The sequence below is a fragment of the Sus scrofa genome, chromosome 3 (genome assembly GCF_000003025.6).
Source record: "Sus scrofa isolate TJ Tabasco breed Duroc chromosome 3, Sscrofa11.1, whole genome shotgun sequence".
Taxonomy (NCBI): Eukaryota; Metazoa; Chordata; class Mammalia; order Artiodactyla; family Suidae; genus Sus; species Sus scrofa.
Genome location: NC_010445.4, coordinates 73,823,252 through 73,839,659, shown reverse-complemented (window position 1 = coordinate 73,839,659; position 16,408 = coordinate 73,823,252). Strand labels below are relative to the sequence as shown.

The 16,408-nt window shown below is 39.6% G+C and overlaps 2 protein-coding genes across 11 annotated transcripts in view; one reads left to right on the top strand and one right to left on the bottom strand.

Moving 5' to 3' along the window:
- On the bottom strand, positions 1,108-8,361 carry FBXO48 (F-box protein 48). 5 transcript variants are annotated; one of them, XM_021087422.1, is made up of 5 exons: positions 8,252-8,318; positions 7,906-8,080; positions 7,399-7,544; positions 3,465-3,794; positions 1,108-3,031 (listed from the first exon to the last, which is right to left on the bottom strand). In XM_021087422.1, the coding sequence occupies exons 4-5, from the start codon at positions 3,756-3,758 to the stop codon at positions 2,870-2,872; spliced, it is 456 nt and encodes a 151-aa protein (XP_020943081.1). In that variant the 5' UTR covers positions 3,759-3,794; positions 7,399-7,544; positions 7,906-8,080; positions 8,252-8,318; the 3' UTR covers positions 1,108-2,869. The 5 variants fall into 5 exon arrangements, with proteins under 5 accessions (XP_020943081.1, XP_020943082.1, XP_020943079.1 ...); XM_021087423.1 differs by having other exon boundaries at positions 8,256-8,318; XM_021087420.1 differs by lacking the exon at positions 7,906-8,080 and having other exon boundaries at positions 8,252-8,361.
- APLF (aprataxin and PNKP like factor) overlaps positions 8,502-16,408 on the top strand; it is a 79,044-nt gene continuing 71,137 nt past the window's right edge. For 2 of the 6 annotated variants that reach the window (XR_302396.3, XM_021087419.1), the window contains exon 1: positions 8,513-8,879. Coding sequence is in view for 3 of the 6 variants with exons in the window: in XM_021087419.1 (XP_020943078.1) it covers positions 8,784-8,879 (96 nt within the window). In the remaining 3 variants the exon portion in view is untranslated. Of the gene's footprint in view, positions 8,880-16,408 lie in introns of all 6 variants that reach the window. The other 4 variants (XR_002342624.1, XM_005662499.3, XM_005662500.3 and 1 more) reach the window with 3 other exon arrangements.

The following is a 16,408-nucleotide window of genomic DNA, read 5'->3' as shown; positions in this document are numbered from 1 at the left end:
GAATAAAATGGATATAAAGTAACAGATAGGCACAATGCTTGGGGCAGAGTAGGCATTCAGTAAATTATGGCTATTATAATTAATCAACTTTGTCTACTGTTGATCTAATTCCATCCATTTGATGGTTTTGGTCTTTCAACTCCACTTTAAATAAAATGTGTGATCTTCCATCTTATGTATGATTCTTCCCAAGCCATTTCCTAGTGTCACTACTCATTTTTGCTAATATTGTTAGAATATTTGAAGTTTTGGAGAGATTATATAAAGTCAAAGCAAATATAAAATTAAAATGGTTGGGGTGTATTTTTCAAATTAGGGTTGAGTATATGACTATTCTAAGGTCTAAAGTTTATATTCATATAGTTTTTATTGATGATTATGTCCTAAGATTGGGTTATAACCTAGAAACAACTAAAGAAAGTTTTCCAAGAGTTCCCCTTGTGGCTCAGCAGAAATAAACCCGACTAATATTCACGAGGATGTAGGTTTGATCCTTGGCCCTGCTCAGTGGGTTAAGGATCTGCGGTGTAGGTTGCATACACGGCTTGGATCTGGTGTTGCTGTGGCTGTGGTGTAGGCCAGCAGCTGTAGCTCTGCGACACCTAGCCTGGGAACTTCCATATGCCGAACCTTCAGCGCTAACAAAAAAAAAAAAAAGAAAGAAAGAAAGAAAAAAGAAAAGAAAAAATAAATTTTTAAAAATTAACCCCCCCAAACTAGATCTTGAGCTGATCAAATATTAAAGAACATTGGAAATTCCTTAATCCTCTATCCCTAATAACCTTGCCTCTTCTTATAAACTGTGTATGTGTAACATGGCATTTTATCTCCTTCCTTCCATTCTACTACACCCACACACATTCCCAGATGCTAATGGCTCGGTCTGATAAATGCACACGTCATTCTAAGCCCATGCCATAAAATATATCATTAAGTTCAAAAGCTCTCCTTTCAGTGTAGACTGTGAAAGCTTATAACTTGGATTTTGATTATTTTAATGGTATAGCACTAAACAGACAAAAAAACCTAAAGATTATTCATATAACAAAATAATCCTTAAAACTAAGGGGGGTGACACAATAATTAAAAAGAAGTAACACTTTTGGATTAAGGTATTTTCAAATGTTTATTCAAAAAATTATAATATTCCTGCTTTCCTATTTTTCTCTTACAGCTTTTAAGAAAATAAGAATAATTCTTCCCATACCAGCATTATATTAAGCATTCCATTTATCTTAATGGGTTGAACATTGCATCTCAATACAATCTTGTCCATTAACCATATGGTAAATGGTTTTTATTATATATTCTGGGTAGGATTGAAATAAATAATATAGAAATAATTTAACAAGTCTTTATGGAATAGCTACTATATTCCATGTTTGGGAACCTGGAAAAAAAATAAATAAATGGTCCCAGCCATAAAGAAGCTCACAGTCTAAAGGGGGAGAAAGACAAATAAAACAGACATTTTAATGTAGTCTGACAGCTTTGAGAACAGTATGTACAAAGAACTATGGGAAACTTAAGAAGGTCACTTAATCCAGTGGAAATTAGGGACGGTTTTCAGGTCAGGATGAAAAGAATTTGCCAAGAAAAGAGTTACTCATGGGTGAGAGGAAGAACTATTCCTGAATAGTCCTAGAGACTGGACTGCCTGATTGTCAAGGTCCCTTCTAACTCCAAGAAGCTAGTAGGAGACAACCAATTGATCCAACAAGGGAATATATTTAGCATGGAGGCATCGTTCTTATATTTTCTGATCTATTCAATACTTATTTCCTGGACTCTTATTTTCATGTTACAGAGCCCACTGTAAAAAGAAAACCCAACACTAGCTAAAAGGTTTTGTAGACACCATGGTGCTGATCAGAGCTTCAGAATAAACAATCTAGTATAGTGAATACTCTAGCATCTACTCTTAAGAAAAAAGATAACAAAAGCTAAAGATTCCTATAAAGCAATAAACCCAACCAAATCAAGTATATAGGTTTCTCTAAAATAATATTTTAAGTGTGGAGAAAACAAAAAGGAGCTCAAGTCCTCTACCTTGGTTATCTACAAGGAGTACACTAGATGGCGCTATAATGCTGTCAGAAAGAAGGTAAGTTTTGCCAAGAAAAAATAGTGTGGAGGTTCTGAGGGCAGTTACGTGTTTGGAAGCGCTCCTTATATTTTCCACATATGTTTTGGAAGCTTTCCATATATTTTCAGCCCCCGAATGCAATTCCAGGTTTGTAGGCCAGTAATGAGAATCTTAATTTCACAAGTTTTAGCTCTCTGGTCTGATTTTTAAACTAACCACACGTTAACCACATTTACAAAGGATTTTAATGCTTGACAATTCAATCTGATTCCACTGAAACAGAAAACTTAAAGTGATTGAAATATAAATTTGTTATACATTTAAACATATTGCTATTAATTTCACTTAGGGATCTTCTCTGACCCTAGATATGTCTGCTAAAGAATAAGTCTCTAAGTCAGTTTCTTCAAATGGTTTCCTGAATTTCTGAATAATCATGAAGCAGAAAATACCAATCAAACTCTTATCATTAAAGAACTGCAACAGACTAACACAAATACATGAAACAATACATTCTGAAATCACCCTATCAATATAGTATTTCTTATAATAAATAACATCTCATGATTTTCCACATTACAGTAAAACCAGAAACATTTTAAAACTAAAGTGCACAATAAAAACAAAGTTCTATTTTTATAATATTTTATACTTAGTTTTCTTTGAAGTATTAAATAGTAAAAAGGCAAACAAAAAATGGATGGATAAAGATATATCTTTTATAACCTAAGAGTCATTTTCATTTTAAACTCTCAAAGTCAGGAGACCTTTGTGTGGTTTTTCTTATCTTTCCAGTTCTGCTTCTAGAATTTCTCCCCATGTGTCCGCATCCATTGGGTACATGATTTTTTCTGGTAGGCTAATGGGAGAACATATGTTGCTATATCTGCCACTTAGCCATTCATGTTTCACTTTACTCTTCTGGTAATTCCTCAGGAGTATTACCTGAAAGAGGTAAACCATCACTGTTAAGGAGTGGAGTAGGTGGCTGGTGAGTGAGTTTGTTTGAAACTAGAGAGGCTGAAAAGATTAAGTATTTACATTGAAATACACATATACAAACGAGTATGTGTATAACAGAGTGAGCTATAGAGTTTGCTGGGGGTTTGGTTAAGGTAGAGTGAAATGAAGTAGCCACTTTCTTGGTGGTTAACAGAGATGAATGCCTATATTTAGCATTTTAAAAATATAAAAGGATGGATGGGAGGTAGTGTGGTTTGCAAGAAAGAATAATAATTCGACTTTAATTCCCAAAGCCAGCGCACTCTGAATGTGGTTCTCTATATGGACTCTTCCCTCCTCCAAGCAGAAGGCAGAGTGGGTTCCAACCTACCACCATGTTGTCAACAGCACTGCAGGCTGCAAAGATGAAACTTACCCTCCAGGGATAACCACTCTCTAGATCATCATCTATCTCTCTTTGGCACACAGCTCTCACAGTCAGGCAATGAGGTTTCCACAGGGAGTCGCTGTGTCTTATTGTTTGATTCCAGCTCCTGCAGGTCATAGAAGCCCTGCACAAACTCCGGATGTCCAGCTGACTGAAAATTTTAAAAGTAACTTCTGGAGGCAGCAGTTCAACAAAGTTATTTTGATTCTCTTTCTTTTCCTTCTCAGCATCCTCTGAGCTCAATTCTCTTGAATGGTGGTTCCTCTGGGAGTTTTTCTTCATAGCTTGATATTATAGTAAATGATCCTCATAAGTAACCTAAAAGGCAGAGGTTAAAAATACTCACTGTCTTTAGGGAACATTCCTGAACATAATCAAAGCCATTTATGACAAACCCACAGCAAATATAATACTCAATGGAGAAAAACTGAAAGCCTTCTCACTCAAATCTGGAACAAGACAGGGATGCCCACTCTCACCACTGCTATTCAACATAGTTTTGGAAGTCCTAGCCACAGCAATTAGACAAACAAAAGAAATCAAAGGCATCCATATAGGAAGAGAAGAGATAAAACTGTCACTGTATGCAGACGACATGATACTATACATAGAAAACCCTAAGGACTCAACCCAAAAACTTGAACTGACAAATAAATTCAACAAAGTAGCAGAATATAAAATTAACATCCAGAAGTCAGTCGTATTTCTGTATACCAGTAATGAAATATTAGAAAAGGAATACAAAAATACAATACCTTTTAAAATTGCACCTCAAAAAATCAAATACCTCGGAATACACCTGACCAAGGAGGTAAAGGACTTATATGCTGAGAACCATAAAACTTTAATCAAAGAAATCAAAGAAGATGTAAAGAAATGGAAAGATATTCCATGTTCCTGGATTGGAAAAATCAATATCGTAAAAATGGCCACACTACCTAAAGCAATCTACAGATTCAATGCAATCCCTATCAAATTACCCATGACATTTTTCACAGAACTAGAACAAACAATCCAAAAATTTATATGGAACAACAAAAGACCCAGAATTGCCAAAGCAATCCTGAGAAACAAAAACCAAGCAGGAGGCATAACTTTCCCAGACTTCAAGAAATATTACAAAGCCACAGTCATCGAAACAGTGTAGCACTGGTATCAAAACAGACAGAAAAAAAGCCAATGGAACAGAACAGAGAACCCAGAAATAAACCCTGACACCTATGGTCAATTAATCTTTGACAAGGGAGGCAAGGACATAAAATGGGAAAAAGAAAGTCTATTCAGCAAGCATTGCTGGGAAACCTGGACAGCTGCATGCAAAGCAATGAAACTAGAACACACCCTCACACCATGCACAAAAATAAACTCAAAATGGCTGAAAGATTTAATATAAGACAGGACACCATCAAACTCTTAGAAGAGAACATAGGCAAAACACTCTCTGACATCAACACCATGAATATTTTCTCAGGTCAGTCTCCCAAAGCAATTGAAATAAGAGCAAAAATAAACCAATGGGACCTAATCAAACTGAAAAGCTTTTGCACAGCAAAGGAAACCCAAAAGAAAACAAAAAGACAACTTACAGAATGGGAGAAAATAGTTTCAAGTGATGCAACAGACAAGGGCTTAATCTCTAGAATATATTAAACAACTTATACAACTCAACAGCAAAAAAGTCAATAGACCAATGGAAAAATGGGCAAAAGACCTGAATAGACTGTTCTCCAAGGAAGATATACAGACGGCCAGCAAACACATGAAAAAATGCTCAACATCACTGATTATAAGAGAAATGCAAATCAAAACTACCATGAGATACCACCTCATACCAGTCAGAATGGCCATCATTAATAAATCCACAAATAACAAGTGCTGGAGGGGCTGTGGAGAAAAGGGAACCCTCCTGCACTGTTGGTGGGAATGTAAACTGGTACAGCCACTATGGAGAACAGTTTGGAGATACCTTAGAAATCTATACATAGAACTTCCACATGACCCTGCAATCCCACTCTTGGGCATCTATCCGGACAAAACTCTACTTAAAAGAGACACATGCACCCACATGTTCATTGCAGCACTATTCACAATAGCCAGGACATGGAAACAACCCAAATGTCCATCAACAGATGACTGGATTCAAAAGAGGTGGTATATATACACAATGGAATACTACTCAGCCACAAAAAAGAATGACATAATGCCATTTGCAGCAACATGGATGGAACTAGAGACTCTTATACTGAGTGAAATGAGTCAGAAAGACAAAGACAAATACCATATGATATCACTTATAACTGGAATCTAATATCCAGCACAAATGAACATCTCCACAGAAAAGAAAATCATGGACTTGGAGAATAGACTTGTGGCTGCAGGACGGGAGAGGGAGGGAGTGGAAGGGATCGTGAGCTTGGGGTTATCAGATACATCTTAGAATAGATTTACAAGGAGATCCTGCTGAGTAGCATTGAGAACTATGTTTAGATACTCATATTGCAAGAGAATAAAGGGTGGGGGAAAATGAATACATGTAAGAGTAACTTGATCCCCACACTGTACAGTGGGAAAAAATTAAAAAAAAAATGATGCAAAAAAAAAAAAAAAACCCACAAAAATACTCACTGTCTTTAGATCCTGCTCTGAACCAGAGATTTTCTGGGTATGATTTAAAGAACTTTCACTTTACTGACTTGAGCTTCTCAATCTGTAAGATGGGGCAAATAATGCTTCTCATGTGTGCATTCTTGCAAGGATTCACTGGGTAATGTGTAAAACATCCAGCCCCGCATCTGAACTGTGCATGGGAGGCACCCAACATGTTACTTCTTTTCTTCTTTTAGATATTTTTGGTAAATGGGTTTATTTTTAAACATTTGTTTTTCTGCTCCTGAAGAGTATTATCTAAAATAGAGCTGGAATTCCCATCCTGGTGCAGCGGAAACGAATCCGACTGGAACCATGAAGTTGCGGGTCCTATCCCTGGCCTCACTCAGCGGGTTAAGGATCCAGTGTTGCTGTGAGCTGTGGTGTAGGTCAAAGGCGAGGCTGGGTTCTGCGTTGCTGTGGCTGTGGCGGGGGGCGGGAGGAATGGCAGCTGCTGCTCCGATTTGACTCCTAGCCTGAGATCCTCCATATGCCATGGGTGCAGCCCTAAAAAAATTTAAAAAATAGAGAAGTGATTCTTCACAGTCAGTGTAATTTATTTTTAGTAGTAGAAATGACTACTATGAGAACACATTCCATCCCAAGTACTGATCGAAAATACTTTTGAAAATGTGTATGATTCAATTCTATTAAACTCATGAATACTTGTTTGTGGGAATAAATGCCTTGCCATTAAGTTTTTCACCTACAATTTTTGACTTATTCATCAACCTGATGAACTTTCAGTAGTTTATATAAGAATTGCTTAGGTACTTGTACCTAATGGGCAGGGTGTCACATTTGATGCAAATATACCTGAAATGGACAAGAGGCTGAGGTCTGGGTTACACTGACAAAAATCCCAAATACTCAATTAGTTATAAGAGCAGTGCTTTAGAAATGGCTTCCCCAAGCTACCCTACATGCATAGTTAATTATGAACTAAGACAATAGTCACTGAGGCCATCAAGCAACAATGACTAACAATTATAAACAATGTTACATTTATTAAGCAACTATAAACAATAGCAGATGACTAAAGATGTAAAGTCCAGTTTCAGCTAGTTTAAGGTGCATGGTGACGGCTTCTGAAATCAGTTGAAAGCATGGAGCTATTTTTGCATATAAAGACAGTTCATATTTATTTAAAATCAGTTTATTCCACTTTGCACTTCCTCCTATTAATGAGGGGTGGTAGCCAGGAGTGGTTTCAGATACAGCTAAATACTTCTAGCTGAACTAAGGACAAATTCCCCTTTCTAGATGTGCGACTCACCTATTTGTTTCTGGACTTGCCAGGCCCACAGATGCTCCCATTCATTTGGCTGTTCATCATCCCAATTAGTTACAATGGTTAGAATTTCAGTGTTCGAGTTCAAGAGAGGACTTCCTCTTCAGAGTTTGGGGAAGTAAGAAAGCAAGCTGGTAAAAACAAGTTCATGAGTTAAGTTTTTGCCACACCACCCTCCTGCTCCGCAGCAATACAAACTGAAACCAAACTACCCTATTCTTGAAAAGAATCTCATATTAGGAGACAGTTCCTGTGCACTAACACGCACATTTGCTACTTCTCCCGGGAGCTCACTGGGGATAAAATGCGTTCTCCCGTTACAGTTATTCCAGAGGAGGCAGATGAACGTTTTTGAATTTAACAGACAGGGGTGCCTTGCTGAGATTCCTAAAATCCCACTAGGTATTTTCCTTCCTCCAAGTCCAGCTTTGGCTGAATACCTAGAAAACTATCTTCTTCTGCCCCTTTATGAACCAAATCGTGCTGAATTACCTTTCTAGTTAGGTGAGAGCTCACCCTCTTTCAGGTGTCACACGGACGGAGAGATCGGAAGGCCGCGCAGACACCCGGCTCTCAGCAGCCCTCACCCGAGGCGGACGCCGCAGGTCGGAAGGAATGACCCCACGTCCCATCTGAGCCACCCTACTGGCGTGCCCCGTGCAGATTGCTGATGCCATAGTCCACAGATCAAGGGGCAATGACAAGTAAACAACAATAACAACCGTCAGCACGAACTGTCACTGCCGCTCAGGCGGGACGAGCGCAGACTCTTCGAACACCGGGTCCTCGCCCCCTTGCACGCCCACCCGACGTCAGCCGGAAGGAAAGACCCTCCTACCTACAGGGTCGCAGCGAACTCTCCTTCAGCGATTTAAATCCTCCAGAATTCGAATCCTTCTCCAAGGTCTCTCAGGTCCCGCCCACTCTAGCCCCGCCTTGCTGACTCGGATTTCGCACAGGCTCAGAAAGGCGAGCGCATTGACTCTTGGTATTGGTAGTTTTCTCGGGGCCTCTCTGCTCGGCAAGCGAGGAGAAGGGAGGCGTCACGGACTACAAGGTCCGGTGTCCTTCGAGCGGGGTGGGCGGTGAGAAGGATGGGGTTGGGGGGGTTGACCGGGGGTTTTAAACAATAGTTTGGAGGCTGTGTGAAGGGGGAATCCCCGAGTGCGTCACTGGCTGGAAGGAGGGCCGGGACTCGGTACCCCGCGCCGGGGCCCCCGCTCCGCGCGGCCTGGACACACCCGGGCGCAGTTTTCACTCCCCCTCCCCCTGTGTTTTCGCGGGACCTGCGTAGGCCCCGCGCGTGTTCATGGAAGGCGGAAACGGCTGGGGGGACCCTCTCCTTCCAAAGGGGTCTAATCCTCGCCGCCATGTCCGGAGGCTTCGAGCTGCAGCCGCAGGACGGCGGTCCCCGGGTGGCCCTGGCGCCCGGGGAGACGGTGATAGGCCGCGGGCCGCTGTTGGGAGTAAGTGTGGCGGGGGCTTTGCTGGTCGGGACGGCCGCGAGGTCCTGGCCGGCTCCCGAGGCCCCTCTCCCGGACCTTCCCCGATTTGCTAGCACGCCGGCCAGGCCTGTCTGGATTTTAGAAGTTTGGGGGCAGCACTTTTTCAGTCAACTCGAAGCAACTTTCAGACTTTTCCTTCTGTTGCCTTTAAAAACACTGACTTGGGGTATCATCGTTGTCCTTTTACGCGGGGGTCTGCAAACTGGCCCTGGCTCCAAATCCAGCCTGTTTTTTTGTATGAGGGCATATACTGAGAATGGTTCTCAAATTTTCAAATGTAAAGTGTAAACAACCTGAATTAGTCTTTCGTGGAGAATAATTGCTCTAAGAGTTGAGAATATTGCCTCTTGGCTTGGTAGGCCACAGTATTTGCAGTAGTATCTGACCCTTTACGGGAAAAGTTTGCCAACCTCTGATCTTAGCTGTTCTAGAATAATTTCTTTTAAACTTTTGGCCCATTTGCCAAACTTTTATTGTATAGTCTTTTTCAGTAATATCGATGGCCCACCGTTCTGTGTATGTAGTGTTCCAGGCATTGATCTAAGAACTTCACTTGTATCAACTTTAATCTTTTCTAAACCCTTTGAGTTAGGTACTCTTATTATCTTCATTGTTCAAATAAGAAAGTTGAGCTATAGATTGGTTATTTAAAGGGCACACTTAAGCTTTTGGACACCGAGTGCCGATAGGCTATGCATTCTTCCTCTGGGATGTTTAAGAGTTTGAAAACTTGCCAGTTACATTGCGGAATTTTGTAAATCTCTCCCTCAATACGTATATATTTTTTCTTAACATTCAGCATGTCTGGTTTAGTGCCCACTTTGTGCCGCACACTGTGCAGATCCTAGCGCCCTGCGGTGCACAGAGATGAATGAGCCAGGCATCCTTGCCTCTAGTTTTCTTTTGAACTGTCCAGACCGACCTGTGTCAGTGAGCTAATACCAGGGAGTGAGGAATATGGACTGTTAACCCCAGTTAACCTCCAGTGTCTAAATGGAACCATTGGTATTGGCCTTAGGACCCTTCTCCGAGCAGGAAAGGGAGTGGTGGTTCAAGGTGGTGATGGGAAAGTCAGTTCTAAAGGGGTGTGAATGTATGAGTGTGTGTGTATATGTAGTAAGGTTATTAAGAAAGTTCAAGTTCATTTGCTTTTTTTTCTGGACAGGTATTTAAATGTTTAAATAATATTGTTACTTTTCTCCATAGGTTATTAACCTGTACAAATCTTTGAAGGAACTGCATAGTTAAGTTTCCTCCCTCCCTGCCTCCTTTCTTCTCTATCTCTACCCCTATTTTTCTTTCTCTCTCTCTCAATTAGAAATTTAACAGAGTAAGATACCCAGTTTCACCTGGTATCTTATGTCTAGTGACTAATGAGGTTTGATTTCCTTAACAAATTGTATTGTTTGCAAGAGTGCTGTGGATCAGCTTAAATGATATGAATTTTAAACCTCTTATTTTATAAAGCTGGCAACAGGTCACGGACCCCTTCATTATTTGTAGCTTGATCGTTGTGTAATAGGCTTGGTAATGTGAGATAAGCCTATTTGGTTTCTGCTTTTAAAAGTGCTAAGGAGTAGAAAGTCAATTTTTTGGTCAGGACTTTGCATTTTCTTTTTGAATGGTTATTTAGTGATGAGATTCCGTTGCCAAGTTTGGGGGGTGTTAGAAGTGGTTATAAATGATACTAGATGCTTTGAAGGAAAACTTTGAAAAACAAATCACCTTGTGGTTTTTAAGATTTTAGTGCTGACAGTCAGGTGTTTCTTCTCTACAGTGGTTTAAATTCCACATGAGGGTTGTTGTTTCAGATGGCAATTTCATTGAGTTTGTTTGTTTGTAGTGTAAGAGAGCAAAGGCTTATTTCTAAGTAAAAAAACTCAGGAAGGTCATTGTTAATTCATATCCATATGAATGGTTAATAATAATAAGGATGATTTTGAATTCTCTTAAATTAGCTAGCCATGTCTTTTGGAGGCAAGTTTCACAAACCTTCCTGGCCACACAAGCATAAAGGTTTCTAATTCCAATGTGTAAAACAATTTGACTGTGAGAATGTCTTCATGTTTTTAAAGTGTCAGAAAAACTCATATAAAGAATACGAGGGTATTCCCATCATGGCTCAGCGGTTAATGAACCTGACTAGGATGCAGGTTTGATCCCTGGCCTCGCTCAGTGGGTTAAGGATCTGGTGTTGCCATGAGCTGTGGTTTAGGTCGGAGACGTGGCTTAAATCTGGCGTTGCTGCAGCTGTGGCGTAGGATGGCAGCTGTAGCTCAGATTTGACCCCTAGCCTGGGAACTTCCATATGCTGCAAGTGCAGCCCTAGAAAGCAAAAAAAAAAAAAAAAAAAAAAAAAAAAAAGAATACTTGTAGGTAACAGAGCATAGTGAAGTTTCATTTTCTCATGCCCTTTGCCTTAGTGTGAATCATCAGTGAAACCAAGGTCTTTGTTTATGAAGTTGTAATTCTGCTTCATGATCACCAATTAAAAGGTTTTACAGCAGGATGAATCTCCAGGGAACTATCTAGGTGAAATCAGCCAATCCCAAAGGTTACATATTATATGATTTTATTTACATAATATTCTTGAGAAATCAAAAGTATAAAAATGGTAACAGATTAGTGGTTGCTAGGGGTTATAGAAGAATTGAGGGGAGCAGGAGAGAGTTGCGTATGGCTGTAAAACAGCAGTGAGGGATTTGTTTTGTATCTTGACTGTATCGATATCAATATCTTATTTTGTTGCGATACTATACTATAATTTTGCAAGATGTTACTGCTGGAGGAACAGTAAGCAGTACAAGAGATCTTTGGTAATATATTTTTAAACCATGAATCTACAGCTATCTTAAGTTAAAAAAATTGGTTTAGGGAGTTCCCATTGTGGCTCCTGACATAGTGTCTGTGAGAATGCAGGTTTGATCCCTGGCCTCTCTCAGTGGGTTAAGGATCCAGTTTAACTTTTACAAACATTGCTTTTACAGTATGTACTGGCCTTCCTTCCTTTCTCTTTCCTTCTTTTAAATAGGCTTTATTTTATTAGGTTCACAGCATAATTGAGAAGACAATACAGAGTTCCGGAGTTCCCATCGTGGTGCAGGGGAAACGAATCCTACTAGGACTGGGAGGTTGTGGGTTCGATCCCTGGCCTCGCTCAATGGGTTAAGGATCCAGTGTTGCTGTGAGCTGTGGTGTAGGTCGAAGACATGGCTGGATGTGGCGTTGCTGTGGCTGTGGTGTAGGCTGGTGGCTGTAGCTCCGATTAGACCCCTAGCCTGGGAACCTCCATATGCCGAAAGTGCTGCCCTAAAAAGAAAAGAAAAAAAAAAAAGAAAAGAAAAAAGAAAATACAGAGTTCCCGTGTACCCTGTGCCCCAACACACACACAATCTCCCCCTCTATCAACATTTCCTGTCACAGTGGTATATTTGATAAGCCTGTATTGACATGTCAGTATCCCTCACAGCCCATAATTGACTTGAGGATTCACTCTTGGTGTACATTCTGTGGGTATTGACAAATATGTGATGACATGTATCCAGCTTCGTAGGATTACAGAAGTTTCACTGCCCTAACAGTCCTGTGTGCTGTCTGTTCATCCTTCCTCCCAGCCCCTAGCAACTATTGAACTTTTTCCACCTCCATAGTTTTACCTTTTCCAGAATATCATAGAGTTGGAATCATGTAATACATGTATGTAGACTTTTCAGTTGGCTTCTTTCATTTAGTAGTATGTCTTTACGGTTCCTCAGTGTCTTTTCATGGCTTTTGAGTGATGAGTAATATTCCGTAGTCTAGATGGTCCATTGTTTATCCATTTGCCTACTGAAGGATATCTAGGTTACTTCCACATTTTGGCAGTTACAAGTAAAGCTGTTATAAACATCCACGCGCAGGTTTCTGTGTGAACGTACGTTTTCAGTTCTTTTGAGTAAATAATGAGTAGTTGCTGGATAGTATGGTGAGAGTATGTTTAGTGTTGTAAGAAAATGCCAAACTTGTCTGCCAAAGAGGCTGTACCATTTTTCACTCCCTGTATCAATGGATGAGAGCTCTTGTTATTTCACATCCTTGTCAGCATTTGGTGTTGTCTGAGTTTTGGATTTTGGCCATTCTAATAACGTGTGTAGTGAACTGCTTTTCATCTACATATTTATTTCTAAATCATTATCTCCAAATTATCGTCTTCCATGTACTACTTACTGTGAATATGTCATCTTCTCACATACTCAGAGTAAGTAGTACATTAGAGATGATAATTTGGAGATAGTGATTCATATTCATGAATGTATTCATGAATATTGACACATTCATATTCTTGAGCTTCTGTTCAAGCTCTTTTCTCTGGTAAGTTCTTGAGGTAGTTTCTGGGTATCTGTATTTTTAAAAGCTCTGAAGATGATTCTGTAGAGAAAGAGGATTTGGAAACCACTTCTAGGCACACTAAGTAGAATGCTTGGCACAAAATAGGTCTTAAGAAATGTCTGCTGAGCTAAACTGAATAAATATTGAGAAACCTTCATTTCCCAAAGTCCCAAGCGGGGATTTAGACCCAGTTTTATCTTACTAAGCTGTACTTATTTTTTACGCAGTTACCTCTTTTGTAATATATTAATGAAGAGGATAATGTTCTCACATTTGTGTAGCAGTCACTCTGCAAGCAGAATTGCAAGTCAGACAGCTTAAGTGAGTTGAAATTTCAGTGGCAGCAAGTCAGAACAGTTCCATCGTATTGGCTAACAATTCGGTGACTTTGAATTAGGAGCTCGGAAATTACTGGATTTCACTTTTAAAAGATCCATATTTCATCAGTATCATGGATTATATAGTTGTTCGTGAGGTAGCCTGATAACCTAACTATTATTTACATTGTTACTCACATGAGAAAGTATATGTACAAGTTTCAGAGACCACATCCAGTATATAATAACCTTTTAAAGAGAGATCATTCATAAACTGGAATCTGCCTAGACAGCCTCTGGCCAAAATCAAGTCCATTTCCTCAGACTTGGCCTTTCTTAGTATCAGAAATTAGACTTTGACACATTCCACATGCAGTGATGTTAAACATCTTTTATCAGCTAGCTTTTTCTCTGTTGAGAAGTAAGATCCACTTATCATCTGATGTTATGGCAGCCTCAGGGCTGATGACTGAGCTCTGGAGTATATGCTGAACCCAGCACTGAAAAGCACTCTAGATAAGAAAACTTTATGGTTTGTTGACTGGTTTATGGTAACCAGTCTGTCCACAGTTTGAGTCTTAATTTTAGATTTTACTGACCACCATACACAAAGTAAGTTTGGGGAAAAATTTTTGTGTAAATTATGCCTAAAATAGATCCCATGCTTCTTTAGGTTTTATGCATTTTCTCAAAATACAGGTTTAAGTTTCATAACAGATAATTTGCTATTCTTCTCTACCATGAAAGATTGAGTTTGTTGTTGATAAAGCAAACTATCTTATGTGAAAACACTGTAAATTGTAAAGTATTGTACAATAAAAAATTTAATTATCTTAGACCTTGGTTTGTTATGTAATTTATACAGAAAAAGACAAACTTTGCCTCTTTGTTCTTCCATTTATAGGAGCCAGGCTAAATGGGAACATTGAATTGATGGACTATATTATATCTGCCTGTGGTGTTCAGAAATTTCCTAGGAAAACATTGTCAGAAAATTAACTACTGTTGGATTTTCAGTAAATTTGAAAAAGTACCATTCTGTTTGATTCAGAGTCCAGTAGCTTTTCTGCTTTTACTATTTTTAGGTTCATTTCTTATTTTTAGAATTTTAGAAATAATAAATAGGTCAGGGACCTTGACTCAGAACATCTAAGCATTTCTTTTTTTTCTTTTTTGTCTCTTTGCCATTTCTAGGGCCGCTCCCGCGGCATATGGAGGTTCCCAGGCTAAGCGTCGAATCGGAGCTGTAGCCACCAGCCTACACCAGAGCCACAGCAACGCAGGATCCGAGCCGTGTCTGCCACCTACACCACAGCCCACGACAACGCCGGATCTTTAACCCACCGAGCAAGGGCAGGGATCGAACCCGCAACCTCATGGTTCCTAGTTGGATTCGTTAACCACTGCGCCACGACGGGAACTCCAAGAACATCTAAGCATTTCTGCTGATAGCATAAGAAAATGATTTTGTTTGACTTTAATAAATGCCAAAAAGAAATATTTGGCAGACAAATCACAGTCAGTTTCTCTATGTTTTCATAGCTTTTCTTCTACTATAAACTTCATGTCCTCAAAATGGAGAAAACTTGTACTGCATCATAGTACAGGAAATACTCAGTTCAAAGCCAGAAAATCAAAGATAAGGGATCCTCATTGTAGCAATACAAAAGTGATATAAAAACAGAAAACCGTGTCCCCTTTCAGGACACAGTATGAAGAATTCAAAATTTTTACCTTTTAAGGGTTTTTTCTATTGTATCTGAAGAAAAATTGCTTTCATGTTAGCTGTTGCTGATAAAGGGTAGGAGTAAGGTTCAGCATTATTCTTCAGTCTGTGTATTCTTCAGGATTTCTTTTCTAAGCTCCTGCTGTATACTTTGCAATTCTTTTAATGTTAAATGTTTTTTACTTGAATGCTCAATTTATTTGGTTTTTCTGTTTTCTGGTATTCCTTCTCTGGCTGAGCATAAATGAACATCTTTGCTGTTAGATGTCTAGTATCAATATACTAGTTGTTAGGATAATGTGTATTAATCATAATTGCTTTGGCTGCAAGTAACAGAAGTGTGACGAACAGCAGCTTAAATTGATTTTTCTTCTAGAACAGAATCTCAGGGGCAATCAGTCCAGGGTTGGTGCAGCTGCTCAGGGAACAGGCTTTTCTATGCTCCTCCTTGGTCATCCTTTACTTGTAGCATCCATGCCTGTAGTCACAGGATGGCTGCTGTACCTTAAGGTAATAAGCAGACAGAAAAAGAGAATGGCAGAGGGAAAAACGTGCATGGCAAGTGAACCTGTTCCTTTTTATTAGAAGACTGTTATCTTTCCAGCAACTCCACTCCTGTTTTAAAATGTAGTATTGGGAGTTCCCTTCGTGACTCAGCGGTTAACGAACCCAATTAGTATCCATGAGGTTGAGGGTTTGATCCCTAGCCTCGCTCAGCGGGTTAAGGATCCAGTGTTGCCATGAGCTGTGGTGTAGGTTGCAGATGCGAGGCTGGCGGCTGTAGCTCCAATTCAGTCCGTAGCCTGGGAACTTCCATATGCTGTGTGTGAGGCCATGGAAAGCAAAATAAATAAATAAATAAATAAATAAATAAATAAATAAATAAAATGTTGTTTTTGTTAGGTATGATGAGGCCTGTTAGAAAGATCATTTATTACTCACAAAAGGCAGAAGGCAAAGAGAGCTAGGGGAAGTGCGGGAAAGCCTTTGTTGTGGTTTTCTTGGGAATGAATGGGGTACTATAGGAATGCACAGCTTGTAGTGAAATTATACTGTTGTAGAAACATGTGTCCACTAGA

What these genes read in the sequence shown, in the direction of transcription:
- FBXO48 (XM_021087420.1), bottom strand. Translation starts at nt 3,758, where the DNA reads ATGAAGAAAAACTCCCAGAGGAACCACCATTCAAGAGAATTGAGCTCA. An exon ending in AGAGTGGTTATCCCTGGAGG is followed by an intron (nt 3,032 to 3,464) that starts GTAAGTTTCATC and finishes TACCTCTTTCAG; the next exon opens with GTAATACTCCTGAGGAATTA.